The 27,201-nt window shown below is 50.0% G+C and overlaps 1 protein-coding gene across 2 annotated transcripts in view; it reads left to right on the top strand.

The window, feature by feature from the left end:
- Zdhhc3 (zinc finger DHHC-type palmitoyltransferase 3) overlaps positions 1–23,700 on the top strand; it is a 41,486-nt gene extending 17,786 nt beyond the window's left edge. Inside the window, exons 3-7 of one of the 2 annotated variants that reach the window (XM_051202948.1) lie at positions 3,325–3,449; positions 10,059–10,155; positions 10,746–10,827; positions 13,822–13,952; positions 23,417–23,700. In XM_051202948.1, the coding sequence (XP_051058905.1) occupies positions 3,325–3,449; positions 10,059–10,155; positions 10,746–10,827; positions 13,822–13,952; positions 23,417–23,674 (693 nt within the window). In that variant the 3' untranslated portion in view covers positions 23,675–23,700. Of the gene's footprint in view, positions 1–3,324; positions 3,450–10,058; positions 10,156–10,745; positions 10,828–13,821; positions 13,953–15,768; positions 17,329–23,416 lie in introns of those variants that run through there. The other variant, XM_051202955.1, reaches the window with a different exon arrangement.
- The last annotated feature ends 3,501 nt before the right edge of the window (positions 23,701–27,201 follow it).

The following is a 27,201-nucleotide window of genomic DNA, read 5'->3' as shown; positions in this document are numbered from 1 at the left end:
AATGGGTACAGAGGACTTTGAGCCCTACCTGCCGAGCTTTCTAGAGAGCTTCTGCTGGGGGCAGAGGCAGAAGAGAAGCTTGAGATGTGTGCAGTGCCTTTGCCAAAGCCCAGGCATATACGGGGCAGGCAGCACTGTGTCAGGAGGAGCCAGACCTAGGTTGGGGCCAGGGTCAGGTATGGCCTGGGTATTCACTCGGCCCAGGAGTTCAGACTTTGAACTAATGAAGGCTTCGTGCCAGCAATCATGTGTCCATTTACAGAGGCAGTCAGGGCCAAGAAAGCCTGTGACGGTGGTGTGGAGGGGAGCATGGGGCTGAGGACAGTTTTAGGGTTCAGACTTAGGTGGAAGTAGCCCAGCAGAGGGAATGCAGGGTGTAACAAACTGAGAAGACCTAAAGGTGGCCTGAAGGTGAGATTTCTAGCCTGGATAACATGTGACAGCCAGGACACCGTAGAACAAGAGGGTAAAGGGCTGTGCTTGCCCAGGGCAGGGAATCTTCAGCTTCTTCTCCATGCTTCCTGTAGACTGAGTCAGCCATGTTTTATCTGACCTTGTGATTGGGCTGGCGCATGTTTTGCAACTGTGGCTTTTATTGTTCACAGCCTACTGTATACGAAGAGAAAAGACTAATATAATGCATCACCGCGTAGGGAACGCTTCTCTTGGCTGATCAAATCGGGTCTTTCCTTTCCCTTTTCTTGTCTGTGTTTCCTTTTTAAAAACCATAAACAAGTATTTATCACTTTGGAAATGAGAGGAAAACTCGAGTGTTCGGATAAGAAGCCTGCAGGGATCTTCAAGCTTCAGGAGGATGAGAGTGGCAGAGGGTCTCAGGCACTGAGTTCCCACCCATGCCCTGCACCACTCAAGGAACACACTCAACAAAACCCAAAATTCTTCTCCATGAGGCAGTCAGTTTCCAGCCCTGAGACTAAAGCAGACAGGGTGGGGAGGCGGGGGTGGGGAGGGCGCTTCTACCGTAGGCTCCTCACCAGGGCTCAGGTGGCTGGGCAGACTTGATGGGATCAAGTCTTCTGGGAGGGTTATGCAGTTGGAAGCACCCCAGAGAGGCAACTTTCAGGAAGGCTCTAATCACTGGCTGCTAATAAACAATAGTAATACTATGAGAGGCTCCGTCCAAAGGGGCTTCCTCTGGCAGCCCGTATGGCCTCCAAGGCTTACAGTAAATTCCGTGGCTGGTACCTTCGCTAAGTGCTTCCCTCACCTGCTTCGCTACTTCCGTGTCTGTGTGCCCTAGAGCTCCCATCATAGCCTCTGTTTGCAGTATATAAAGAACTTATCGCTTAGCCAGTGTCTGTAGTCACTTTAGCCGGAGTCTGTTCCCTGTGAAATACCTTCTTGCCAAAAGCTCGCGTGCATCTTGGTATTTCTTAGCTGGTTTTATTCCGCTCCCAAAATTCTTTCATGGGATAGACCCTAACTAACAATCGGTTCTTGTCCCTCCTGCCTCACCGACCTGTTGACTTTTGCCAGCTTTGGGGGAGGGGGGAGGGGTGCCGTTTGCCAGGTTTGGGGGAGGGGTGCTCTGTGTGAAGCACCTTCCTCCACACTCTGGGCCCTATGGGAGCTGCTGTGCAGCATAGGCATCCGGGCTTTGCTCCTTGCTGCCTTGGTGCAGCACAACTGCATAGAGTCTGGGCATGCAGCAGAGCCCCGCAGCTGTGCAAAGTACATCCAAGTGCCTCCCACACGCTAAGTGTGTGCGTAGCCCTTGCCATCGCTCCAGGCATTGGAGGCATTGGGTAAGTGGGTCCTGGCTCATATTAGAAAGCGAAGGCGCGGTAGGAGCACCGGTTGCTGCTATACCACTGTCCAGTGTGGAGCTTAGACTTAACACAGGCCCTGTCAGTGTCCCTGTGCTGTGCCACCAACTGCTCTTTTCTGCTTGGTCTGTGCCCCCAGCCATCCTGCTGGACCCTTTCCTGGGTGTCCTACAGGTGCCTGAGACATGGCTGACACCAGCTGTCCTGGTCAGCTCCTCCCCACCGGGCCTCTCTGGCACTCTCTGCAAGTCTATCCCTCTCTCTTTTCCTTCTGTCGTCACCCCAGCCACAGCTGAAGCTAGTTCTATTCCAGATGCTTTGTCGTGGCTGGTATCTGAGGTTCCCTTACACTTCTGCTTTGTCCTCAATGAACCATCAATAGTCACTCTGTCCGTCCATTTTTCTTATCTGGCTCACAGAGCACAGGGGCCTAAGCTTCTGCCTGTAACACTGATGACTCTGGGCCACCTAGAAAGAAATCCCCTCCCAGCCTGTGGCCTGGCATGGGCTCTGCAGTTCCCCCTTTCCATGTCTCAATCTGGAGCATTTCCTTCCATCTCTACTGGTCTGTAGACATTAGTGTCTTAAAGCCTCTGTGCTGTGCTCATTAGTTATTGGCTGCTGCTTCCTCTGAGCCGTTTCTGTCTCCCTCCCTCTGTCTCTGGGTTTTTGGAGACAGGGTTTCTCTGAGTAGTCCTAGCTATCCGGGAACTCACTCTATAGACCAGGATGGCCTTGAACTCAGAGATCCAGCTGCCTCTGCTTCCCAAGTGCTGGGATTAAAGGTGTGCACCAGCACCACCCGGCTTCCTCTTAACACAGTAACTTGTACAGCACACAAACCCCTGCACCTGTTGGGGAGGGGGACCTATTGGAGGAAACCAATGTGAGCGAGTCTTGGAGACCGAGTCTGTAGTGATGAGTGGTGAGCCCAGGGCTTAGCTCTAGCTAGGCACTTGGTGATATTGGCTATTGAGACCCTGTTCAAGTTGGTGTTCTGTCCGTCCGTCTGTCCAGATGGGTGCAGAGTGCAAACAGACTGTAGAACCAGCATTCCAAGTATTTGTGTATTACCAGCGTGGAATATGATGTCAGATACCCAAGTGCCATAGCTCCTGTTACTTAGTACAGAGTGTCCATCCTTCAGAATAGTCACACCGGTAAAAAAGAATCAAAGCAAAACAGAAACCTGGGAATGCCGAGCAGCATGCTTTGGCATGGGAAAGGCGAGCTGTGGGATATGGCGCTTAGCAGTGGACTCTCCCAGACAAGCAGTGCTCGTCCCAGAAATCGGAATAGTCAGTGAGCCAAACTGCTACTGTGTTATTCCCAGGAGGGAAAGAATAGATCAACAAACACAGTGTTGGCAAGTGAGAGAAAGAGTGGCCATGGGGTCAGTGTGGCCTAGAAGCAGTTCTTTGGGGAAAGTCTTTGTGTTGAGGTGACTTGGACCACAGAGGCCATGCGTGTGGACTTTGGCGCGATTGCCTCCACTGCAGAGTGACAGCTGACCCTGATGCCTTCCCTCTTCTCTTAGGGGGCAGTGCCCAAAGGAAATGCCACTAAAGAGTTCATCGAGAGCCTTCAGCTGAAGCCTGGGCAGGTGGTGTACAAGTGTCCCAAGTGCTGCAGCATCAAGCCCGACCGAGCCCACCACTGCAGGTACCGTGGGCTTGTGAGTGTCCCGTGCGGGCAAGGAGCGATGTGGCCGCTAGGGTGGAAAAGGCGTCCGACTGTGTGAGGGACGCCCGAGGCTGCCTCTGTTTCAGTGCCTGGAAGGTCGAGGGACTCCCATTTCCTGATAATCTCACAGCTTTGGCAAACATGAGCATACAGTACTTGCGGCAAAGGCATCACTCGGGCTTGCCTTGAAGCAACACTTGAGAGCTTGTGACAAGAACAGTTCTCAGGCAGAAGTCGCTTCCCTCTGAGCTGTTGCAGGCATTCCCTTTTCCCTTTGTACCGTCAAGGTTCTTTGAGTCTGCTTAATAAGAAGACACCTTGCTCAAAATTGCATTTTCTCATTACAAGGGATTTGTAAATGGAAAATGACAGACACCTCCAATGTCCTTTACAACATGCTATATGTTTGGAGTGAGGAGGGTCTGGAGGAATGAGCTTTGCTAGCCGGAGACACTGCAGGGAAAGAGGTCGTGCATGAGCGAGCGAGAGACCGCCGAGTGGCTGAAAGGTCTATTCCTGTGCAGTCTGTCTCTTGTCACCCAGATGTCAGTCTGCTCCCCAGTCCCTGCTGTGTTCCAGGAACCCCAGCCTACCCTCTCTCCTTATCACCGATCTTATTTTCATCTTCATGGCCACTCTGGAGACAAGGTACTGTTGAACGGGCGCTGCCCCAGCGGGAAGCCAGCCCCACGGTGTCAAGTGACTGCTTTAAGGTCACTCAGCAAGTGGATCCTACCCGTTCTGGCTCTCTGTCCTGGTGGGTTTCTGGCTTTACTTAGAACTCCAGTTTGAAAGTGACTCACACAGCGGCAGCTGTGTAAGTGTTTGATTGAGAAGCTTTCTTTTACTGAGGACCTCCATGTCTTAATGTTAATTTGCCTCAGAGGTCTGTTGAGGTTTGCTTCTTGTGCTTGAGATGGAATTTACTACCCTCTGCCACCCTTGGAGCCTAACCTTTAAGCTGGAGAGGTTATTGTTTGAAGTCCAGTGCAGTTCTCAGGCCAACTCTGTGTCTGTGTGGGGCACACTTCCCCCCCTCTGTCAACCTGTGTTCTTAAAACATCTTAAGTGCCATATTCTGTAGATCTCTGAAGTGTTTGAAGACAGCGCGTCTTTCTAAAATATGTTTGACCTTGAAAACATACCTAATGTGACTACAAGTTTGATTGTAATAGGTGACCAATTACTAACCTGCATTTCCTTATTATCCTAAGCAGTTAGTAATACTAACTTTCAAGGACTAGACATTTGCATTACATTGATAAATGAGCTGTGTAGGTATGGTACCTTGAACAAGATTGGAAATGTATATACAGTATGTTTTAACATAATTAATCTCAAATTTGTATCAGTATACAAAAGGTGAATATAATATACAAAAGTCCAATCCAATGTAAAATATTTAAAACTAGTAGTTTTTTTTAGAAGTAGATTCAATAATCTACTTTTCGTCCTATCATATCTGTATCCCCCTTTTTTCTTTTCAAAGCAAGAATCCTGAATCTAATCCCCTCTGTTTAGCTTTTTTCCTGACCATTAACTAATAACAACTTGTAACCAATCCCCTAAACAATCTACTGAATGACCAAAAACCGCCCACCCCACCTCTTGGGAATGTGGGCATTGTTTGTTCTTAAATTTACTTCTGCTGTCTGGGGGCAGTGGTATCTTTAGGGGATTCTGAAAAGAAAAATTTGGGTTGATTGTCAAGTCCTGGGAGAGGTAGCAGTATCATTTGCTGTTCAGTCTCTGCGTAATAGGAAAGTGTGGGGTTTATCTCACGTCCTGGATAGAGTAGTCTGTGAGGCTGCTTCCAGGCTTCTTCGAAGCTAACCACTTCAAAATTATTGTGAGCAGTTTGTAGTCCAAAGCGAATCTTTAGTTGGTGTTTTTCAGCGTAGTGGTGTTATTATAACTATAACATGATTGTCATTGTTGTATTCCATCTTCTTTTTGGAAACTTCAGAGATGGTGTTCCGTCAGATTATTTCTGTTCTTGGTTAAGTTTTTCTGGATATGTCTCCCTTCTTCTTTCAGTACTTATTTGTTTAAAGATCTTAAATTCCTCAAGATGTTTGTTTTTATTTTCCTGAAAAGACCAAAACAAAACCCTTCCCCAACCCTAACTTTGGGGAAGTTCCTATTTTTATCAGTTTTGATTTATGGTTTCTCCTGAATTTTTTGTTCTCTTTCCTATAGCTGTTCTATCATCCAGAGCAGTATGGTTTCTTACAGTAAGCATGTGGGTTCTTTCATTGCTCTGGGAAGGAGTTTCCACAGGAAACAACTGAACCGAATTAGGCATAGGGGCCTCTCTAAGGCCCCGAAGGAGTTTCCGGACTGTGAAGGGTTACCTTGAATGTCCCTTGTTGATCTTCATTCATTAGTCCAGTGCCTTTCTGTGCCACATCTTCTGTATAATCCAGAGGGGAGGAGCATTCTGTGTGAATCATGCTTGGATAAAAACAGTGTTTCTAGCAACACCCTGTTTATAGTCCCTTTTAAGGAGAACTTGATGGCCAGAATCAGTGAAGGTTTCTTTCCAGCCAGGTATGACTTTAGTTAATGACTCAATCTTCTTTCCCACTTCTTAAATTCTGGCCCAAGCTTTCAAAGCTGCTTCGTAGCATAAAGCCAGGGCGTCATCATATAGAGACTGCCTTTCTATAATAGCACAGCTCTCCTCCGAGAAGTTGCTCTTGGGAGATTTCCACGCCTCTAGGTCTGCTCCTTTGTTCGGGTGTCTTAGCTTCTCCTTTCAACCAGGTACTCCATTGTAATTGAGGATCAGGCTCTGAAACAGCCTTAACCAAGTCTCTCTAGTCTCTAGGGATAATTCTATTGCAAGTTGCCACAAGTGGTGAATGCATGCCATATGAGACTGTCACTTCCCTGAATATTCTCAAATCTAACCTTCCACAGGAGTCCAATTAACTCTTACAGAGCCTCTCTCATTTGGCAATTCCTGTAAGGTTACCTAGATACATTAAACGTGGTTGTTTGAAAACCTTAGGCTGCTCCTCTCTAACCTTATAATGCAACGCTGAGATTGGTTGTCCTTTAAATTCCTCTGTGTAGGTTCGAATATCTCTGTGATCTGTTTTAATAAGTTTTTCTATGGCCGGTATCTTGGCACTCATATCTACCAACTTTTTTAGAGGTAAATCAAGAATTATCAAACCAATAGCAAGGCTTATCAAAATGATGATGTCAGTCCCAGTAAAGTTAATCATTTAATTATTCCAATTTTAAACTGCCCATTGTGTAATCATACAGAGACCTAACTCTCCATTGTAATAGTGCTTCCCATTTTTTAATGTGGGGAAAAAAACTCCTTTAACTGATTCTTCCCGTTAAGAATTCCCAATTTTCTCACCAAATCTGCCGACGATGGCGATGAAGGTGTAAGGCTGATGCTGTTGTGTAGAGCAGTAAAAGCCTGACTAATTTCAAGGCAGCTACCTAGTTTGGCAGCAGCCCAAGAAGGGGGTCCAGGGCGTGCCCACCAGGAGAGAAGAAAGGAGAGCCTAGGTTTGGGCAGTGACTCCGTGTATCTCCAGCCTGTGCGGGTGGCTGCAAAGCCACAGGCAAATGGCTTTCTTGTGAATTTGTACCCCAAAAGTTGGACACCAGATGTAGCATGAATTCTAGTTGGTCTTAATAATAAAAACCCAGAGACAGATACTGGGGTTAAAGCTGAATGAAGATCAGAGAAGCAAAGCAGCCAGCCACCAGCCTTGCCTCTACCTCAGACAGAGAGGGTGGCCCTGTCCTCAGATTGCATCTTCAGACTGAACTGCTCTCTACCAAACCTTCCACCTTATATTACTCTCTAGTGCTGGGATTAAAGGCGTGGGATCCCTAGTGCTGAGATCACCTTTGTGTGAGCTGTGTTTCTCTTAGGAGACAGGATCAGTTTCGTGTAGCTCAGGGTGACCTTGAGCTGCCTCTCTTTCCCGAGTCCCGGGATTAAAGTGTGCGCCACCACTGCCTGACTTCTGTGGCTGACTAGCTTTGCATTCTGATCTACAGGCAAGCTTTATTTTTTAGATCAAAACCAGAATATCACCACATAGTGACCTACAGGTTGAGAACTGATCTAGAGTATGCCTTCTAGCCCTGCATCTGTAGGTGGACCTTTCCCTCCAGGAGAAGCCTTATAACCCCAGGCTGCTTTCACTCTGTTAGAGTCCCCTTCTTCTCCTCCCCCCGCCCCCCCCCCGTCCGTCCGTCCGTCTGTCCCCGTGGAAACCCCTATAGGGGGTATGTTAGTGCGGAGCCAAGGTCTTGGGCTATGTGAATAGGTTCCCAGGGGAGGCGGAGTCTGGCCTTGGCTGGGCTTCTAATACCCCATGCTCCCTATCACACACACACACACCACACACGCACGCGCACACACACACACACACACACAGAGGCTGAGCCCTCATCAGCTTCCTGTTACTTAGTCTCCCAGTCTTCATAGTCAACAAACATATCTTCATGTGACCTGTGGAGGACCTGTTTCTTTGCCCACAAACAAAATGGAAATTAGTCCTCAAATCCCTTTCCTATTCTTCCCTTGGCTGCACTGTCTCCTCGGAAACCTGTATATGAAACCATGGCTCCCTAGGTCTCACCCTAGTCCGTTGTGGTTCTGCCCATTTTCTAGGTCTGCTCATCTTGTCTGAGCTCTAAGCTTCATGCTCAGACCCAGCCAGGCTAAGCCGTGAGCTAAACTCTAGCTTAGGGCTGTGGGCTAGAAATAGCCCTAAGTCCAGAGTCTCGTCACCCAGGCAGGGCAGACATGCTTAGGACATTGTGATAAGTGGTGCTACAAGAAGAGAGAGTTCCCGTGAATCATGGTTATGTGTCTAATGTTGGTCCAGGGCCCAGGACAGGTGAGGGAGCTTACGCTAACTGCTAACGTCTACACACCAAAGATGGGACCCTACCCAAGAGAAGATGTGTAAATGCATATAAACCAAAGAGCTTGTGAGTGTCTCCTAGGATTTGGGTGCTGAAAAGTGGCAACGGTATAAAAGATAGGAAGGCACAGCACGCAGACAGAGCGCTTGGCACACCCAGTGAGCCCTGCCCTGTGTGAGGTTCTCTGCCGGAGGAGAGAAGTGCTGCTTTGCTACTTCATATCCTTGAAAACAGGAAGCAGTTTGGACCCACCCACTTGCGCAACCCTGGATGAAGGGCTGTAGCCACTTCCCTGCTCACTCAAGCATGTGTTTGTCTAACCTTAGTCCCTTGTGAAACCCGGCCACCTGGTCTCTTCATGGCATGAAGGACGGTTTGCTATGAGAACTTGTTTTAAAATCTCTGTAGCCTGCAGAGGCAGAGGCCGCTTGGTGTCTCTACAATGGAGCGCTCACTCACTGGCTCGAGCATGCACTTGAAAGCCTCCCTAGTAATGAGGAGGGTGGAAGAGGACCTACCTGCCCAGGATCCTAGACAAGGAGCGGATACTCTGAGTTCCACAGATGAAAAGAGCCTAAGGACCCTAGAGCTCACTGTATGGGAAAACGCCCATAAGATCAGAAGTGGGTGTGGTGAGCTACTCCACCCCGGGGAGCTGAGGCCTGGCACACAGCAAACAGACTGCTCTACACTATTTGTTTGCTTTAGAATGATGTATGGGAAGGCCTGGCCTGGTGGCACACTATTTTAATCCCAGCCCTCGGGAGGCAAAGGCAGGAGGATCTCTGAATTTGAGGCTATCCTGGTTTACGAACAAGTTCCAGGGCTACACAGACAAACCTTGTTTTGTGTGTGTGTGTGTGTGGGGGGGTTAATCAATGTATCATGTACATAATTTCACATGTTTTTAGAACTGGTAACAGAGAAGGCAGAGCAGACAGACCAGTGGTCGAGTTGCTGGTCCTGACTGTTTTCTTCTGCATCCATGTGGGACCTCCTTTTCTAGCCTTGCCTTCCTGCTCCTGGAGATTAGCATTTCTGAGCATTGCCTGTTGGCAGCTTGCCGGTATCATGAGAGGCCCTGGCAATGATTGAGGGGAAGGGAAGAGCAAGAGCTACAAACCCTCTGCTCATCTGAGGCAAACTGATAGGAACCCGCCCCCTGCGGGACAGAGGTAGCCCAGCAGGCCCAAGGCTGCCAAGCTACTAAGTTCCTACACCTGAAAAAGTGTACTCCATCTCTGCTAGTGCTTGGTAGAGCTTCTAGAACTTTCTGCCACCCCCACCCCATGCCCTACTTTGGCTTCCACAGTAAACCCAACTAAGTTTTGTGAGTCTTCATAACAGCCTCTTACCTGGTCCGGTCCCAGCCTATTAATAATGTGCGCAGGTGCCTTGGAAGCTTCAGACCCCTTTCGGGGAATGGCTTGACCCTGGAGGTCCTGACTCTGCTGTCCAGACTTCTTCAAGTACACACCCAGCGCCACTACTGCTGGTGCCCGGAGGTGTGGAGCTGGGGCCCCAGCTCCAGTGTTCCCTTCTGGGTTACCCCAGAGCCCTCACTGACTCGAGCATGCACTTGAAAGTAGGGTAGAAGACGTTCGTTACTTGTGTAGTGGTTGTTTTCAAACTGCTTATGGTGATGATTCCTGCTCAACGTCTGAATTGTGGTCATTTCAGTGTTTGTAAACGGTGCATTCGCAAGATGGACCACCACTGTCCTTGGGTCAACAACTGTGTCGGCGAGAACAACCAGAAGTACTTCGTCCTGTTTACAGTAAGTCGGCTTCTGGGCTCTGCCCTGTCTGCACGGGGCAGGGGGCTCGGGCTCTTTGGGAAATCCCAGCGCTCTTAGTGGTCTCTGCTGCTGTTGAAAACACTGCCTTCTCTCACTTGGGATCTCTCTGGCTCAGCCAGTGTCCTTTGCTCGTGCATGTAAAGCTTGATTTGAATAGCTTGAGGCAAGTGCTGTGTTCTGGGTATCGCTCAAGCATTGGTCCCACATAGCTAAAGAAGGCAGTGTTGCTGGTGACCTCAAGCTCTGAGCTGCGGATAGGTGGAGAACAGTTGGCACTCTGACCTTTTAAATCAGAAGCAGCAGCAGGTGTTATGTGCCCCATGTAGCCTGAGCCACACCTATGTCTAGGCTGTGTGTCTGTTTTGGGTCCATATATTCCTAGAGAATGCTGATACCTTCCCACTCAAAACAGGAAGTAGGGGGTCTGTGGGCAGGAAGAATCCCAGATACTTTTCCGGCCTCGGCCTAGCAAAGTGTTCCTGTAGCACATGTTGTCAGTAGTCTGCTCAAGGAGACTCACAGTTAGGACATTCTCCCCGTAATGGCTCAGCACTGCTTTCCTGTTTCAGATGTACATAGCTCTCATTTCCTTGCACGCCCTCATCATGGTGGGATTCCACTTCCTGCATTGCTTTGAAGAAGACTGGACAAGTAAGTATTGCCAGGGTCTCCCTCCCTGCTGTGGAGAGGAGAGGGGTTAGGGCCGGAGTGGGGCGGGGGCTCTATCCGCTTTTCAGTACCAGCCCCAGCCATATTTTATTAGATCTTCTGAAAGCCTACGGACTGGTCAGGTTGTAGGAGACAAAAAGCAGCCCCTTCAGGTTGGACAGACAGGCACCAGACTGAGCATGTCCCAGGGGACTGCAGGCTCCTAAGAAGGGCAGGGGTGAGTCTGGGCTGCACGGCCCTTGTTTGGTTCCTGTCGCTGGGGTGGAACCCAGGGCTGCACCAGGCAAGCTCTCCTCTCCTCAGCAACGCCCCAGCTCTCAACAGGGTGCTGGAGTCGGTGTCACTTCGTTTTTCTTTGTGTGCATGTGTAGTAGTCGTTATTTTCAGTAGTTAGTGCTTGTCTTGGTGATACTTAGAGGTCTCAGACAGTGTCTCCCTGTTCACAAGTATTCCATTTAAATGTGCCAATGCTGAGGAATAGAGTTTAGCCATAATCCTGAGGGAGAAATGGGGGTTGGGGTTAAGAGCAAAAAATAATAAGCTGCCACATGCTGGGCTAGATGTTTCACACTCAGACCCTGCAAGGCAGATGTCCCAAGCAGAGAACCGTCTTCCAGTTCTGCCGTTGGCGAGTGGCCTCTCCCTCTTGCCCTCTCTGTGGCCACCACAGTTCTGAGAGGGGGACAGGGACGAGCAGGGTACCGTGTGCAGAACTGAGTGAGTCCTACCGGTTCCTCCTCACTCAGGGAACATTCTGAAAGTGCACGCATTCCGCTAGCCCTGGCAATCCAGGTCAGTTCTGGTGTGGCCTTGGCAACTTGATATAGGGTGTCCAACGAGGTCATTTAGTCATCACAAACCTCCATCCTGTGTCAGGTTAACTGTGGACAATGATTGCATAACCCAGACACGGAGGTGTCTGACTGACTGACTGACCGCTTTGTAGTGGTGCTGACAGGGCGGTTAGAGCCCACTAGAAATCAGGCAACGTGCAGGAGCTATTTTGATTATTGCTTTGTTTAGACCCCACAAGCTCCAGGATAGGAGAATGCTCCTAATTTATGTATGACAGAAGCTGGGGCCAGGGTTTGAGCACAGTATCGAGACCTCTCGCCTGAAGAGGGCCTACAGTTCAAGCCTTGGTGTCAAACCTGGTCTGATGCCTCCGATGCATAGGGTCCTCCCAGCCAGATTCCTGATGGAGTGGATTCTGGACATCCGTTTCTAGGTCAGCAAGGCTAGAAAGGCAGTCCCCAAAGTAGAAACCTGGAAATTGCCCATGGGTGATAGTTAATATCATCCTTGCTTGGCTCTGATTAAGCTGTTGAGCCCGTAATAGATTTTGTATGACAGGGCTCAAGGAACTATGCCCTAGGATGGGTGCTCAGAGTTAACATTCAAACAGGAGTCAGGGACTCCCTCATTCTCCTTGGGCCTGGATCCTGCCCTGTTTGGAATTCTCAGAGCCTAGGGTAAGAAGGAAAGTAGCCTTCCTGGCTCTGCCCCAGTAACAGTGCAGCTGAGAAGGGTGGGACATCCATTTTGTGTGTGTGCACACACACACATGTGCACACATGCACACACACACACACACCACACACACACACACCATATACACACACACACACACACCACACCCCACACCCCACAGCTGGAGTGAGCTATACAAATGTTCTTATCCATTTGCCTGTACTGAAGGGAAATTAAATCTCTGAGTGCCCAACCTTCGTGCCCAGAGACCTGTGGTTGGCACCATTCCAAAATCAATTATACGGGAGGGAGAGGACTAGGTAACTTTCTGCCTGGAGTTTGAAGTAGGCTGTAGAGGTAGATGCCAGGTAAGGAAAAAGAGGGGCAGTTCCAGTTTCCCGTGGACGGGGTGGTGGGAAAGGCAGGCTAGCGTGGAATGTGAGGGCCGTCACTGCTAGAGCTCGCAGCCAGGCTCTTGTCCCTTTCCCTTGAGAGTCCTGCTCCTCCGTCTAGTAGACTGCCAAGACCAGGTTGTGCCCACCTAGGCATACAGAAGACACTTTACCAGCTATGCCATCAGGCACACAAGTGGTAGGCAGATCCACACTGAGGCGTAACTCCATGTCCATAAAAGTAAAATAAAAAAGAAGGGAATTCCTGTGAAGGTGTAAGTTCTGGGGAAGCCAGAGGAAAGGAAGGCATTTCATATGAGCCACTCCATGTCAGTCTGCCCAGCACATACGTGGTGTCCATCCTCACATCCCATGCAGCCTCTTTGTCAGAGGAAGCAGGCCTAACCCGCACGGGCCGCACCCGCACAAGAGGCTGCACCACACCACCAGCCGTGTTGCCAGGTGTAACGTGTCACATGTGTGGCGCATTCCCTTCTCTGTTCACACAGTCTCCCTCAGCAGCTTAGAGCACTGCTGTCACACGTCACTGCTTCACAGTGCAAGGGTGGGTGGGTGGGTGAGTGCGTGCGTGAGTGCGTGCGTGCGTGCGTGCGTGAGTGAGTGCCTGCCCTGGCCCCTCCTCCCTTTCCCCTCCCCCAGCCAGGAGCAAATCAGTAAAAGCTCCAGCATGACTGGCCGTCTCAGGTACACAGATGTCCCTGACAAAAATGGACATTTCCATGCACTGGTTAGGCCCCTCCTTGGCAAGTAGTCTGCTCTCAGGCCCCCAAACTACCAGGTACTCCTGGACCTACCCAAGTCTCATACCTGGGACCTAAACGAAGCATGGGGTAGCTGGGACTGGGGGTACCTGTCCAGGAAAGACCATTCCTTCTCTGTGCTCCCTGGGGAGAGGCTGAATAATCTTCTTCCAGTAAGCCCACTCTGGGGCCTGAGACCATGAGGAAAAGGAATGCCTGCTGGGTCTAGTCTCTCAGGGACTTCTCGAGGGAGTGAGAGGTAAAAAGGATAGGACCTGGAGGCAAGGTGGGAGCTGGGTGGGGTGGCAGGGAGCCGTGTAGCCATCACAGCCCCCGTGCCGCTTTCCTTGCAGAGTGCAGCTCTTTCTCGCCGCCCACCACGGTCATCCTGCTCATCCTGCTGTGCTTTGAGGCGCTGCTGTTCCTCATCTTCACATCGGTGATGTTTGGGACCCAAGTGCACTCCATCTGCACAGATGAGACGGTAAGCGGGCTGCCTGCCTCCTCCAAGCTAGGCTTTGGGGACCCAGGTCAGGGGTCATGCCTGAGGGTCCCCTGGAAATGGTTTGTCTGCAACCTTAGCCAGAGGTTGCCTTCCACACGGTCAGTCCCTTCTTTATTATACATTGTGCCCTGCCGGGTGTTCTGCCAGGGTCTTGCCCTCCCCTGCAAGACTCCAGACACCAGCTTCTAGAGCTGATCTCATGACTGGATCCAGGAGACAGATCTGCTTTGAGCGTCCCAGGCCAGCACATTCCGGTCCTTGTCCCCTCCCCCACTCAGCTCATGACCTACAGCCAACTCCTGACCATAATGGAACATTCCCTGCCTTCTGTGCTGTGGGTTCTGGAAGATGAGGTGGGCAGCACCTTGGAGTAAATGAGCAGAGGATTCATGGGGCCCTGGGTTCACTCTCTTGCTTGCTCCTGACTGTATGAGTGCTGCCCACTTACCTCCCCAGAGAAACATGACACTATCTATCGGCCGTAGTCTGGGGGCCCATGCTCTTCTGGAACCAGTATTAGACGGAGGATGGCTTCAGGTGCTCCTGCTCTGTGGGCCTAGAAGCAGAGAGGCGGGTGGTGCTGTCCATCGCCAGAGTGCCATTGTGTTTCTAGGTGGTTCCCGATGCTCAGCCACTGTGTCCTTTATAAGAATTCGTGTCATTGCAAGAGGTTTGTTAAACACAGTAGCTTTGGTGTATATATTCAACCACATATCCAATTGGTAAAGGCGACCAGCTGCTCCACAGAAGAACTGTAGGGAACCAAATATGACTGTTAGACTCCGCCCATGTGGGGAGCCCCCCAGAGCACGTTCGGGGACAGAAGATAAAGTGACAATCTGGTCCTAGCTCTATTCTTCCTTATCAAGACTTCCTGCCCCTAAAGAGAATTATGTTGGAAAGAAACAAAAGGCCTGTGCGGGGAGAGCATGCTCTTCCTTAACTGATTCCTCCCAAGTCCCTGGGCTGTGGAAACATGGGCTACCCCATCCCTTCTTGGCAGACACTTGTTGCAGACAGACAGATAGCCCCTGCTCTCTGCTCCTCTGGCATCTTCCCACTCCCTGATTTTTGTTTTGTTTTCTGTATTTTTTCCCCTGAGAGTTGGCAGGGAAGTGGCAGAAGCTGTGAGAACTGCCTTGGCCTCCACGCTCTCTCCGAGGGAGCTCTGGGAAGACCCTCCTCACTGACTGAGGCCACGAGCCTCTATCCTGCACTAATTTCTTCCCCTGTGGTGATTCCTCCCCTTACCAACTGCCTCCTGCTGTCTCACCCTCTCTCTGTGCGTCTGGGCTGGGTACACCACCAGAGCAGACCCTTTATCTGCTGCTCGCTCTCTCGCTCTCTCTTTTTTTTTTTTTTTTTTTTTTTTTTCTGCAAAGTTGTCAATGTAGCTTCAGCTCTCCTAAGCATCTTTCCCACACCAACACCCACCGTTGGTTGTCAGAATTTTGAGCTCCTGCACCAAAGCCCGTGAGTGCACAGGTGCCTTGGGGCACTCCCTGACCCGGCCAGGACTCAGGTCTGGCACATAGACCCTTTGACTAGATGGTGTCGGTCTTGTTGGTGGCAGTGGCCTGGGTGCCCACTGAGAGCTCATTGCCTCTTCTTCCTTGGGGGCTTGTAAATGTGTGACGCTTCCTATGAGAGACAGAAGAAGGCTGCACCGTGTAGGTAGCTTTACTGCCCTGAGAAAGAAGTGTTTGCCCTGGTCATCGGAGGCGTGTGGGCGTCCCTCCAAAGCTGCAGCGCTGCTGGGGTGTTTGACTGAAAGTGTGACTGTTCTTGTTTTCAGGGAATAGAACAATTGAAAAAGGAAGAGAGAAGATGGGCTAAAAAAACAAAGTGGATGAACATGAAAGCTGTTTTTGGCCACCCTTTCTCTCTAGGCTGGGCCAGCCCCTTTGCCACACCAGACCAAGGGAAGGCAGACCCATACCAGTATGTGGTCTGAAGGACCCCGACCAGCATTGCCACTCAGACCACATCATGGCACCGTCCCATCAGCTCTCGTGAATGTTTAGGCCAAAAGCAAAAACAAAGTGACTACTCTTAAAACTTTTTTATGTCTCCAGAAAAATGGCTGAGCATTGCAGAGAAAAAAAAAAAGTTCCCATGTTTTATTTTTTAAAAAGAAAAAAAAATCATCTTTTCAATTTTTTGACGAGTGAAGCTGCTCTTCTTCCTTTTAAAATCACTTCTCTGGCCTCTGTCTCCTCTCTGCTGTCTGTCGGCATGACTAACGTGGAGGGTGCTGCCCAGGCCCTGCCCCTTCTACTAATTGAGTGCCCCCGATACTGTACATGGATGAACTGGCCCAGTAGGAAAGCCGAGAGGGCCCTGACCCCCTCCTGCCCACAAGGCAGCACTGGCACCCGCAGGACTCAGAGCGGCATTGAAGACGATGCTAACCCTTTGAGGCCTAAGAAAGGCAAGATTGGCACTGGAGCCTGCAGATGTGCCCTTGGTGCAGTGGCTTCCTGCCCAAGTGAACAGGGTTTGCCTCAGTCTCAGAATCAGTTGTCAGCCTTGTACCTGATGGTCATGGATGTACAAAATGATTTGGGTGACGTGGGAGAGGTCATAAGGGGGGAGGAGGAGGGGCCTTTGAATCCTGAATCAGCAACTGGCTTTTTGGAAGACTATGAAGGAGAGATGTTTTCCAGGTCAAAAAAATGCCTTATACATTCACAAGAGGAAAAACACATTTTCAGGCAAGCTACGTTTCCTTGTGTTTTACAACTACTTCCTACCCCAGTTCCCACCCTTTCCCAGCAAAGATGTCAATCAAGCTGTGTTCATTCGGAGTGAAACAGGCAGGCCAGCTATCAGGATCATCTCATTCATACGTCTGTCACAAACACATGTTTTTCTGGAGTTTAAAGCCCTCCAAATGTGCACAGACCTGTGTCTTACGTTCAGCCTGAGAGGTGGTTTGTAGATATTAGGCAGCGTTCTTAAGAGTCACCAGGTAGCCTCAGCCCACCACACGGACTGGCCCTCCCATCAGGAGGCACATCCTGTGCTGAGTCACTGGAAAGAGTGGTCCTGAGGTGGGGAAGCACCAGGGATGTAGGAGGTGCCGAGAGGAGGCCATTCTTGCACACTCCCCCATTTAGATTCTGAGCACCGTGAAGTCCTCCACACCATTGGGTTTTAAAGCAGTCACCACACAAGTCCCTTTTAGCTTTTGCTTGGGGTGGGGGTGGGGATAAGGTTTTTCATTCCAGTCCTGGATAGGAAGAAAGTTAATGTAGCCCTGAGATTTTTCAGAAGTCAGTGGGACATGCTGCCTCCTCCCAACTCTGTCAGTGCTTCCACACGGAAACAATGCAATAAACCTTTTCCAAACCTCCGTTTCTGCTCCACTCTCTCCAGGGCCTGCACAGAAGGGCAGGTGGCGTCAGGCTGCAGTTCTTAAAGGATACTGATGGCCCTTCTGCAGTCAGAATGCTGCATGCGTGTGCGCGTGCGTGTTGGGTGGTGCTTTGTGGCTTCAGGGGGTCCTGCCCAGCAGAGCAAAGCTGAGCCGACAGAAAGTGCCTGGAGTCCTTACCCACAGTTCTGGAGTGCTGCTGTGGAGGCCTCTAGCTGATGGTATCATGTGGTGGTAGATGAGACAGCCCTGAGGTATTTTACCTGGGGACTTGTCCACCTTCCCTACCTCAGTCTCAGTTGGCTTTGACTTTCCTCTGCTGTGCTGCTTAGGCGGAGGTCCTGTGGGTGTGGGTGTGTGTGTGTGGGTGTGTGGGTGTGTGACACCTAATTTTATATATTTATAGATAGGCATATAGGCTTTTTTTAGATCAAATTCATAGCATTTGTTCTCCAGATAGCTTTTAAATTTTATTTATAGTTCTCTAGGTATATATGAAAAAGGTGTGGCCTATTCAGGTTCAGTAGGTTAGAAAGAAGGGTCTAGCCTTGCTTGAATACTCAGGATGGACCCACTGGGCAGCAACGCTTACAGCTATGGTTTCTCTTGTTGCCATTGTCTGTCTCTCTCCCTTCTTCCCCCATCTCCCTCCCTCCTTCCCTCTCCCCCCCCCCCCATACACACACACTTTGCTTCTCGAGACTGGAACTCAGGAAATAATAGCCTTCGAGGGCTTTCCCCCTGGAGTTTCTAAGGGATGCAGTAGATGATGGTCCTACATTCAGAAACGAAAGCCCGGGCTCCAAACAGGCTTGCCCCGACGGTGTCCCAGGGCTGAGTTTGCCTCTGCATTATTACAAGTCCCAGTTCTCAGACTAAAGCAAAAGGGACTCAAAACAGTACCGCCCTGTCCTGTGTGTGTCCTGTTTCGTTTTCCCTGAGACAAGGACCAAGGCATGTGTGTCAACAAGTGCGTCTGCCTCTGAGCTCTTGTAGTTTCTTCAGATGTACTAAAAGCTCTTTCTCAGTGATCCCCACTGGTAAGGAAGCCGGATCCCATCTTTCAGAATGGGAACGCTGGAGAATAGGAGTGAAGAAGACGTGGCCAGTTGGGCTGGTTGATCCCGTGTTCTTGTCCGTCTCTGATGTCATGTCTGTATGACATGGGCTTGGTGACATGCATAGAGGATACATACCAGATTAGAAATATGTGCTGGGCTTCTCCTTAATGCCATTTCATCTTTGTAACACTTGGACCTTACAAGAGTTAAAGGATGGCCAGCTTTTGCTCATGAGGCTCAGCATGTCATATCCTGATGAGAAACCTCCCAAATGAGCCAAACAACCAAGTACTTACTAAGGAATACCCATGCTAGACCAGCGTCCATTTCTCTTCTTTCAAAACAAAGTACACCAGTTTCAAAGGTTGAAGTAGCCAAGGAGCAGATGTGATTCAGAGTTATGGGGATGGGCCTTCAGGTCAGCTCTGCTGCCGGTGGCGATGGGTGCTGTTACTGCCCAGGTTGTGGGATGTCATATCCCAGGCCAGCAGGTGATCCCACTGAGCAACTACTTCCCCTCTACACATGTGGCCCCTCCCACAAATGGATGCCAAGGCTACTGACGATCCTCCAACATGTATGTCATCCAAGCCTGACTTGGCCAAGGGCACCTTACTGAAGAGCCAACTATGGAAGGGTAAAACCAAGGAACCAGCCTTCCTGTGAGGAGCATCCAGTGACTTCAGGCCCACAGTGTTTGAGCAGCCCAGCCACGGGCAGTGCCCTGATGTTTATTTCCCACTGTGGCTTCATCATTCACGGGACTGACTCTTGCCTGTATGAAGCCAAGCGTGAAGGTGCACTCCTGCAATCCCAGCAGGTTCAGGAGTAGTGGCAAGAGGATCAAGTCAGGGTCACTCGTGGACATACACAGAGCTCATGATTAACATCTGGTGCATGAGACCCTATCTCAAGAAATAAAGAATTCATAAAGAGCCAGTTATGGTAGTATGTGTCTGTAGTTCCAACACTCAAGAGGTTAAGGCAGGCGTGTGGCTTGAGTCCAGTTCAAGGCCAGCCTAGGCAGCAGAGTGAAACCCTCATTTCAAAGAGAAAGGAAAGAAGCCACCGAGCAGCTTTCCAAAACCAGGGCCTCCGTCTCCTTATTTCTTCCTCAAAAGTAAGTTATGGCTTCAACAAAGCAGAGTAGTCACAGATCCCTCTGTCCTTTACTGTCTCGAGGACAACGAATAGCAGAGGAATAATCACTACTGGGGGGGGGGGGGCGGGCTGCCAGAAACCCTCTGGGGAAAGGCATCAGCTGTAGTGTGGAATGAAGGACACCTGGAATTTAGTGGCAACACTTTTTTTTTTTTTTTTAAGATTTATTTATTGTGTTTACAATGCTCTGCTTACATGTCTGCTTCAACACCAGAAGAAGGCACCAGACCCAATTACAGATGGCTGTGAGCCACCATGTGGTTGCTGGGAATTGAACTCAGGACCTTTGGAAGAGTAACCAGTGCTCTTAACCTCTGAGCCATCTCTCCAGCCCCATAGTGGCAACACTTCTAATCGCAGTGTGTGTTCCAACCTCTGCTTGGCGTACTGACACTGTGAACTTGAGAGTCCCTAAGCGTTAGTTTCTCTTTGTAAAACAGATGAGTGTCTGCTCTGGTGGTTTCTGTAAGAACTGGATGAAAATGCAGAAGATAGAGTGTGTGGGGTTTGGTTTCTGTGTGTATAACAGCTGCACTTGTCCAGTCTGGGTCGTCCATGTTCTTAAAAACTTTTCTTGTTGAAGGGATAAATTTGAGACCAGGTCTCTTGGTAACCCTAGTTAGGTTTGAACCTACAGAGATCCACCCGCCTCTGATTCCTGAGTGCCAGGATTAAAGACATGCATTACCATGCCCAGCAGAAACCATCTTTTAATACATTTACTGCTGAATGATGTTCCAAAGGTTTTTGGTTGTGAATATGTGTGTGTTATGGGTCACAACAGGGCTACGGTACAGTGGTGAGCTAGTATCTGGCCAGCTCTAGAGAGCCTGCTGTAGGAGTGCTAACTAACTCATCTGCTGACACTGGGGTCTTGTTCCAGGGGTCTCACAAGCCTTGGGGTGTCTGCCTCCCTTGGGAGTGTTAGGCTTCATGTATTCGTGCTGGAGTGTTGGTGAATGTTCACAGATCACACTCCATAGAAGGTGCCAGTGAGACCCAGTGCCTATTCCCTTGAGCATGAGATATGGGTATGCACACCTATGAACCTCAGGCTGCAGAATTTTGCCTTCAGGACACTTTCAAGTCTACATAAAACTCCTAGAAAAAGAAGCCCTCAGGCCTGTTTTATGCATTAACTTGTTTGGATTATTTCCTTTCCAGAGTCAAAGCTGACACATGTTGTCCGTTCATTTAGCTGCTAAGGAATGTCAGCACACGCCAGTTGGTCCTAACACACACACAATGGCTATCGTGGCTTTCTCTGTCCCTCCACCTGACCTTTAGGTCCAGAGTTGAGGCTTTGTCAGAGAATGGGGAAAAACACTTGGGTGGAAAGAAAAAAATTATTTCCTGTTTCTGCATAACCTTCCAACCAAGCTTGCACTGCTGTCTCAGCACTGACACCTTCCTTACCAGGTGGGTGACATAAATCTGTGATCTTGGCTGTGGATGAATCCAAGGCAGTGTGGGACACCCACCCAGTGTGTCATCACATTGTATTGACGGAGTGAAAATGAGTCACCTCTGTCACTGCCAGAAAGGTATGGCCAGGCACGAGGTGATTTGCAGGAGGTGTTAAATCTCTATCCTTTCCTGATTCTTGTTCTGTTATGTAAAACTAATGCTGCTCCATGGCGAAAGCATGAAATGTGGGTAGATCCACAGGAATAAACACCATTTGCAAAGGTAACAGTTCCATGGAAAAGTCCTATATGAACTACTGCTCCCTGCACTATGATACCACACAGGTCACTGGATGGCCCAGGGTCACGTAAAACCGTCAACCATCTGTCATTCCCACATACCGTCCCGATTTATAAAATTTTTCATGTTTGTTTAAGCTTTTCATTGTGAAATTTCAGACTTATAAAAACCAGCAAAATTGTGTTATCTTCTATATGACATTCAGTGTCAAAGATAAACATCTTAAACCACCACCACCACAACAAAAAACTCCTTTCCCTTTCAAGGAAATAATTTTAAAAAGAGCTGAGCGGTGGTGGCTAACCCCTTTAATCCCAGCACTCAGGAGTTCCAGGACAGCCAGGGCTACACAGAGAACCCTGTCTCAAACAACTAAAAATAAAAATATAAAAGAAAAAGAGAGAGAGAAAAACTTGAAGTCTGCAAGGTGGCTGGGGTGGGAAGATTATGTGAACCTAGGAGTTCTACACATACAGCAGAGTGAAACCAGTTTTTCTTTTTAAAAAAACAACTCTATGGAGATGTACTGCCCTCTACCTCAGGGTCTCTCAAGGTTCTGCTCCTTGCCAGTCTTGCCTTTAGGGATTTCACATTCTATTATTTGTCTCTATTTCACCCTGTTTCTAGCAGTTCCAAAGTCTTAAGTTTGTCATTATCTACATTACTTATTTTAGGTTTTTAGAGGCAAGGTTTCTCTGTGTAGCTTTGGAGCCTGTCCTGGAACTCACTCTGTAGCCCAGGCTGGCCTTGAACTCAGAGATCCGCCTGCCTCTGCCTCCCAAGTGCTGGGATCAAAGGCTTGCACCACCAACGCCCAGTGATCTACATCATTTTAAATTGAGGATAAATTCATATAATGTAATATGAATCATTTTAAGTGTATAGCTAGTTCTGTGGTATTTATCAAATTCAGAAATAATCACTTCTGTTTCCAAAATAGTTCCACCACAGACCTTGGCCCCGTGCAGAGTAGACTGGGTACTCTGTCTAAGGGTTAGGCCGTGGTTTGGGGCAGGAGGGGCACCTGTGGTTTTCTATAATTGGGGACACTTGACACTGATTACTTCAGCCGTGGCAGTCCTGATTATTGTGTTAAGTCCGTTCACTGCTATAAAATGGCCGTAAACTCCTCTGGTGACTGTCGTTTCATATGAAGAGAGGCCATGCTCAGATCCCTTCCTGTTTCGTTTGTTTATCCCTGGCTGTCCTCGGCCACCTGAGTGCTAGGGTTAAAGGCGTGTGGCACCACACCAGGCTGTTAGCACAGGGTATGGTCAGATGTCTGCATAACAGAAAGGGTGTCCATTATGCCATTTGTGGGAGAAGATTGTGTGCGGAGATGTAGAACTGGGTCTTCATTGGAGGGGGATTGTCTTGAGTCATATGAATGCGCACATCTGTATCTGTCAGGCAAACTCAGTAAATCCCCTTTGCTTCCAGAAGAGGTGGAGTGAACAAAGGCCACACTGGGGGGGGGGAGGGGGGTGCACCGAGCCTCTGAGGATGTTATGGGCCTGGAGACTTGGTCTGGCTGTATGTTTAACAATTGTGGGCTTTTTCCCACCCTTCACCCTCTTTCTGTGGCCGACTTGCAGCCGGCACCCACAGCAGGTGAGTGGTCAGCTCGGGAGAAGCCGTGGGGAATGTCCACTGCCCACTGCATGACCAGGCCTGACATCAGCCCACAGTGGCCTGCGCCCCTGCTGGTACCCGCCCGCTGCACGTGGCATCTGCTGCTTCCCTTGCATGTCTGTGTCCTGTGTCTTCGCCTCTCAGCCTTCCCAGTGCCAAGCTTGCTGATCCTACTGTGGGCAAGGGTCCCCTTTCCTAGTGCTTTCATCAGATGGATAACTAGCTCATGCCTGCCAAAGCCACGGCATCCTTGGTCACTGGGTGTCTGGTCCCTGCCCAGCGGCAGACCTCTGCCCTTGGGGGAAGGGGCCGGGTGATAAGTGGGTGACAGGCAGATCCGCTGCCACGCCTGCTTATTGTGCTTTACAGTTTCCACTCTGCCCTACAGCTCTGTGGGGCTTCCAGCACAGCCCAGGCCACAGCAAGTTGTGCCACATTGGACTCCCAGGGTGTGTGTGTGTAGCACAGGTCACATCACACTGACCTTCTGCCCCATTCTCCTCCAGGGCATTGAACGCCTCCAACGAAAGAAACCGCCCCAGGAGAGCACGGGCAGCTGGAAGTCGCTCCAGGAGGCTTTTGGTGGGGACTTTTCCCTGAACTGGTTCAACCCTTTCACCAGACCTTGCCAACCAGTGATACCCATTGACAAGGGCTTGGTACGGCAAGTGTCATCTGTGTCAGACACGGACAACATGGCAACAACTGAGAGCCAATTGGAGGAGACAAAAGACAGGGACTCTGTGGAGGTGCTGGATGAGTAGAGGCTGTGGAGAATAACACACCAACAGCTCCCTGGGCCCCACAGGCCACCCCCTCGGTGTTACCAACTCTGTCCCCTTACCCTTTCTCCAGTTAGGACACGGGGTGGGGAGTGGGCAGAGGAAAGTAGGCGCTTTCCCTGAGTTCCTCTTATCGGATGTGCCAAAAGGAATGGTCCGGAGCCATTCCCCAGGCCTGGGAAGGCTGCCTAGTCTCCACTCAGCAAGGGAAATGGTGACCAGGATGTCCTGGGGGGGAGAGGGTAGGGGGGGAGAGAAAGCCACCTCTGCTTCTTATGGGTTGTCTTGGGGAGGCTGAAGACCTTGGAGAAGGATACTGACATCAGGAGTTACCTGCCTCAAAGGCTAGAGATACTAGCCATTCCTAGGGAAGGGATTCCTTGCCTGGCTGTGGGACTCAGGACAAAAGATGGGGTTGCTGAATCTGCCCTCCGTGCTTGGGCTTGGTTGAAAAGAGCACACCCCCCCCCCCACACACACACACACATCTGCATGCATGTGTGCAGAACCTGCCCCGATGGACATGAGCCCAAGTTTATGATACTATCACCCAAAATTAGTTCCCATCCTATAGTTACTAGACTCTTCTCTGAGACAATGAAGCCAGCCTTTCTGTGGCCACAAGACTGCATTCCCAGAAGAGCTGGGAAAGGACATATATTGAGCTCCTGGAGAAAACCTAAGACATGAGGACAGTACAACCAGAAGTGGCCACCTTTCAGAACAGCTCCCAAGAAGAAGGCCCCTCGCAGAAAGCTGTATGGCTGGGCCTAGTGGCACACGCCTTTATTCCCAGCATTTGGGGCAGGCAGCCAGACCTCTGTGAGTTTGAGGACAACCTAGTCTACAGAGTTCCAGGCTACATAGTGAAACCCTGACATGCAGACTGCTGGGAGCTTGTGCATCTGGCTATTGCCAGCAGTCTGGCCAGACTCCTGCACTGGCCAGCCTATTTCAGTAGTTGCTGAAGCAGCAGATTCTGTAATCTTACCGGCACGCCAGATCCCCAACTCAGGCTTTGAACCTCTCCCCAGTGTTGCTGGCATTGACCCTGGCATAGGATTCTGTATTACATCCCTTCTTCCAGCTCTGGGTGACAGGACATGAATCCTGGACCAAGGAAACCTGCGGCCACAGTCAGTGTTATGTGAGGTACTCTCTCGGGACACTGAGAAAGGAAAGCTGTGGGCTTCCAAGTAGTGGTCTTATTCTTGAGCAGCATCCTGGGCAGTCCCTGGAGGGTAGAGATCTGTCAGATCTTTTATTGTACACCCCACAGAGTGACAGCAGGACTCTAGGACTAACAGATATGACCTACCCCACGCCACTGCAAGTGTATTTCCCCCAAGAAGATCTGCTTTAGCATTTGTTAGGACTAACATGAGGAGCCCAGGTTGGCCCCACCGCTGACACTATTTGGAGAGAGGGCCCCTCTTGCTGCAGGGTCCTTAGCCCCAAACAGACCAGGATGACCTATGTACTGGACCATATACCAGAGACTCCACACCAAGGGGAAGGAAGGCTTGTGACTGGGTCCCCAAGGAGCAGCAGTGAGTGGGAGGGAGGGAGGCAGGGAGGGAGCGAGCTTTGGAGTCAGGATCTATGTTGAGTTCGGGCCCTCAAAAATGTCCTTGAACGCTGGGACTGAAACTCATCTTCCTTGGAGCCAGCCTGACCAGCAGTAGAGGTACCTCCCAGCCCCACAGCCAGTACTTTTCCGGAGTACTTCCCATAGAAAAGTTGAGCTGGGCAGGCATTTTGCTCTCATGGTTTAGAACTCTTCCTCTTCCACAAACCCATTATCATGTCAGGGCCTCAGCCTCATCTCTCCCAACGAGAGATGGACAGCCAGGATCATGTAGCTAGCTGCCTGCCCAGCCCTGAGCCGTGTGCCTTCTCTCCACGGTGACGCCGTGTGCCTTCTCTCCACGGTGACTCCTGAGATTATACTGCAACTGATAGGAAGAGAGGTCCAGTGTTTCTGGGAGGGAGGCCTGTTCTGCACCTGCCTCTTATTTGAATAAAAGTTCCTTGACCTACCTCTGTGAGTAGAGGTGCTCATTTTTAGTAAGAGATCCCAACCCACAGTATGGACAGCATGCTTCCTCTCAGGTCCAACAAGTGCCATGCAGACACTTATCAGTGGTTTCGCGGCGCTACTAACTGATCCTTCTTGGTCCCAGCCTGGGCTAGTAATCTCACAAGCGCGCAGCAGACACCTGCTGCCTCCGGGGGGGGGGGGGGTGGGCATCTGAGCAAAGGGAATTAGGACTGAGGTTTTCTAGTTTTAAACCGATGAAGGTGAGATGATGATGGCTAGTTTTATATCAATTTGAGTCAAGCTAAAGTCATCTGGGAAGAGGGAATCTCAATTGAGGAAATGCCTCCATAAGATTGGCCTGTAATTGCTGGCCAGTGGATCTCAGTGAGATTGAGGCCAGCCTGGTCTGCAAAGCGAGTTCCAGGACAGCCAGGACTGTTACACAGAGAGAAACCTGTCTCAAAACAAACACACAAACGAAATTGGCCTGTAAGCAAGTGTGTAATGCATTTTCCTGATTGATGTAGGAGAACTGAGCCCATTGTGGGTGGTGCCACTCCTGGGCTGGTGACCCCGGATAGAATAGAACAGGATGGGCAAGCCATGAGGAGCATTCCTCTGTGACCTCTGCATCAGCTCCTGCCGCCAGGTTCCTGCCCTGACTTCCCTCAGAGACTGTTACCTGAAGGTTAGGTGAAGTAAACTCTTTCCTTCCGGGTTATATTTGGTCATAGTGCTTTACCATAAGACAAGAGTGTCCTTTGAATACAGAAAATACTCTCTGGAGCATATGTCCACTTAGAGAGGCTGGCCGTCATGAAGAAGGTCCAGACCAAGGAGGCCAACCCCATTGGAATGAGCTCCTGGATCCATGAAGCTCAGAGGTAATGATTCTCCCCAGGTTTGTTAAGCAGCGTGCTGGTATACAAGCAAAATTAACTCAGAACCACATAGCCATCTTAAAGTCACCAGAGTTTAATTCAAAGCATAGTGATCATCTGAGCAGATCCCCTGATGGCAGAGCAGAACCGACTCCAGTGAGCAGAGCAGGGTAAGTTGCTTACCCAGATGTTATCATTGGCCATAGACTCGTTATCCAAGGGGATGCAGGCTGTGAGGTCTCCTTCCCGTGATCCACCTAGAGACAAGAGGGCCTCACGCCAGCGTGGGGCCTGCTTCTGAGAGGACCAGGGCCAGGATGCTTTCCTACAGGGCTGTCAACTCAGCCTCTAAACACCCATGGACTTGATAGAATCCGTAGTCCAGATGGAAGATGCCTCCAGCATTTCCAGTCCCACGGAATAGCAGCTCTGGGTTCTGTATACGGTTCCAAACCCCCGATGATAGTTGCACTGTCTTCTGAGGCCATGACTCCTAAACATGTTTGAGATGTCTGCCTGTGATATGTGCTTCAAGCTCTAGAGAGGTGCCCTGGCCCTATGGGGCTATTGCCTGATGTTACGTTTGC

Source organism: Phodopus roborovskii, unplaced genomic scaffold, assembly GCF_943737965.1.
Source record: "Phodopus roborovskii unplaced genomic scaffold, PHOROB, whole genome shotgun sequence".
NCBI classification, from domain to species: Eukaryota; Metazoa; Chordata; class Mammalia; order Rodentia; family Cricetidae; genus Phodopus; species Phodopus roborovskii.
The sequence above is the reverse complement of the archived record's forward strand: the minus strand, read 5'-3'. Positions and strand labels throughout refer to the sequence as shown.